General features: G+C 64.8%; 2 protein-coding genes across 2 annotated transcripts in view; both read left to right on the forward strand.

Annotated features, from left to right (window-relative positions):
• GLB1L (galactosidase beta 1 like) overlaps positions 1–2,190 on the forward strand; it is a 7,444-nt gene that overhangs the window by 2,404 nt on the left and 2,850 nt on the right. Inside the window, exons 5-9 of the mRNA XM_035901124.1 lie at positions 573–633; positions 908–1,002; positions 1,392–1,572; positions 1,667–1,725; positions 1,895–2,069. Of these exons, the coding sequence (XP_035757017.1) occupies positions 573–633; positions 908–1,002; positions 1,392–1,572; positions 1,667–1,725; positions 1,895–2,069 (571 nt within the window). The remainder of the gene's footprint in view (positions 1–572; positions 634–907; positions 1,003–1,391; positions 1,573–1,666; positions 1,726–1,894; positions 2,070–2,190) is intronic.
• Positions 1–2,190, forward strand: part of ATG9A (autophagy related 9A) — a 23,968-nt gene that overhangs the window by 1,477 nt on the left and 20,301 nt on the right. The window lies entirely within an intron of this gene.

A 2,190-nucleotide genomic window follows, 5' to 3' on the forward strand; every position in this document is an offset into this window, starting at 1 on the left:
GACGTCCCCTGCTAGAGATGACCCTGAGCCTCGGCTAGTCCCAGTCCAGCCCCAGTTGCTGTCCTCAGCCCAGGCTGGAGGCCAGTTCCCAGGAGCAGGGGGACCAGCCTGTGGGACGATTCCCCATTGTTCCAGGGTGGCCTTAGCCCCCGTGTGCTGATCTCCCCTCTCGCCCCCGCTACGTCCCCTGGAACTACCACGAGCCGCTGCCAGGGGTTTATGACTTTGCTGGGGACCGGGATGTGGAAGCTTTCCTGGACCTGACCGCTGAGCTGGGGCTTCTGGTGATCCTGCGGCCGGGGCCCTACATCTGTGCGGAGTGGGAGATGGTGAGCCCCAGCTCTGGGACAGGGAGGTCATGGGTGGCTCAGGAAGGGCATGGAGGGGTTGGCCCTTCTGGCTGGCACGCCAGCCCCGGTGCCATGCCAGCCATGCCCAGGCTGCCGCCCTCCGGGACACATGCCAGTCCGGTGCCGAGCACTAGCATTGCCCTGGCAGTGTTTCGGCTGTGCACCAGCCCGGACTGCTGAGCAGTTTCTCTGCCTCCCCCTCGGCTGTGCATGTTTCTCCAGGGTGGCCTGCCTGCCTGGCTGCTGTGGAAACCAGACATCGTCCTGCGCTCCTCCGACCCCGGTGAGCCTGGGCACAGGGCTCTGGCCACCGTGACCTTACAGCCTGGTGGCCAGTCCCGGCACACTGGTCTCTCTCCACACACCCACCAGCCCTGCTGCATGGTCTCTCCCATCCTCTTCTCCATCTTTTGGGAGCGCCGTAGTTCGTCCTCCACCTCTGCTTCCCTTTGTGCCCAGCTCTGCCCCGTCTGCTCCATCCTCCTCCCGGCAGGGCTGGCTGTGGGTGGGCTGGGGAGGGGGCTGCAGCCGGGCTGAGCTGCCCTCTCCCTCCCCAGCCTACCTGGCCGCTGTGGACTCCTGGCTCCATGTCCTGCTACCCAAGATCAAGCCACGCCTGTACCAGCATGGGGGCAACATCATCAGCGTACAGGTAGGGTGCTGTGGGACCCCTGCCCTGGCCCTGCTCTGAGTCATCTTTGGATATGCCCCAAAAAAGCCACCTGTACTCCCTACACCGTGCTCTCATCCAGCACAGCTCTTAGATAAATCCCTCCCGACCTCTGGGCCTGGGTTTAAATCCAAGGGCTGGGACTCAGCGGTACCTGCCACCACCCCAGTTGTGGTTTGAGGGACACTGGCAGAGCTGGGGGTCATAGTGGGGCTGGAAGGTCAGTCTTGGGACGCACTTGGGGGCTGTCATGAAATCTAATGATGTCAGGAGGGAAGGGGGGAGCTGGGTGCTCATCCCAGTGCGCGGGTGGGACCTGGCTGCAACCCTGCCATGTGCATGCTGGGTGCCGGCCCCTGCCCTGCTCGCAGGTGGAGAACGAATACGGGAGCTACTACGCCTGTGACTACGAGTACCTGCGGCACTTGCTGGGCTCCTTCCGGGCACTGCTGGGGAACGAGGTGCTGCTCTTCACCACTGACGGCTCACAGGTGGAGGAGCTGCGCTGCGGCACACTGCAGGGGCTCTACGCCACTGTCGACTTTGGGCCAGGTACCCCTGTACCCCTGTGGCAGAGGAGGAGGAGGAGAGGGGATGGGGGTCCCAGCTCTGTCCTGTTCCAACCTCCCTCCCACCACCTCTGCAGACTCCAACGTGACAGAGGCATTTGGTGCCCAGCGCCGGGTCGAGCCAAAGGGGCCCCTGGTGAGCTTGGAGGGATCCCATGATGGCTTTGGGAAGGCGGAGGGACCCGGGGGGGTGAGGCAAAGAGGGGTGCTGGGGCCAGGCTGCAGGTGAGCAGGGGGGGATATGGCTGACAGAAGGGTGCCAGAAGCCCCAGCTCCAGGCAGGTGACAGTCCCTTTCTCCCCCAGGTGAACTCCGAGTACTACACGGGCTGGCTGGACTACTGGGGGGAGGCGCACGCCAGCACCAGCGCGGGGCGGGTGGCCCGGGGGCTCGAGGACATGCTGCAGCTGGGAGCCAGCGTCAACATGCAAGTAGTCACCTGGTGGGGGGCACAGCCGAGGGGTCCATGCCCTCCCATTTGCAAGCATTGGAGTGGGCATCGCCGCTTCATCCTGCAGGGAGGGGGCAGCACCTGGTGAGCCCCCGCCGGGTGCTGACAGGGCTCTCCGGGGTGTCCCGTAGGTACATGTTCCATGGGGGG

The sequence above is a fragment of the Egretta garzetta genome, unplaced genomic scaffold, assembly GCF_000687185.1.
Source record: "Egretta garzetta isolate BGI_Z169 unplaced genomic scaffold, ASM68718v1 scaffold219, whole genome shotgun sequence".
NCBI lineage: Eukaryota > Metazoa > Chordata > Aves > Pelecaniformes > Ardeidae > Egretta > Egretta garzetta.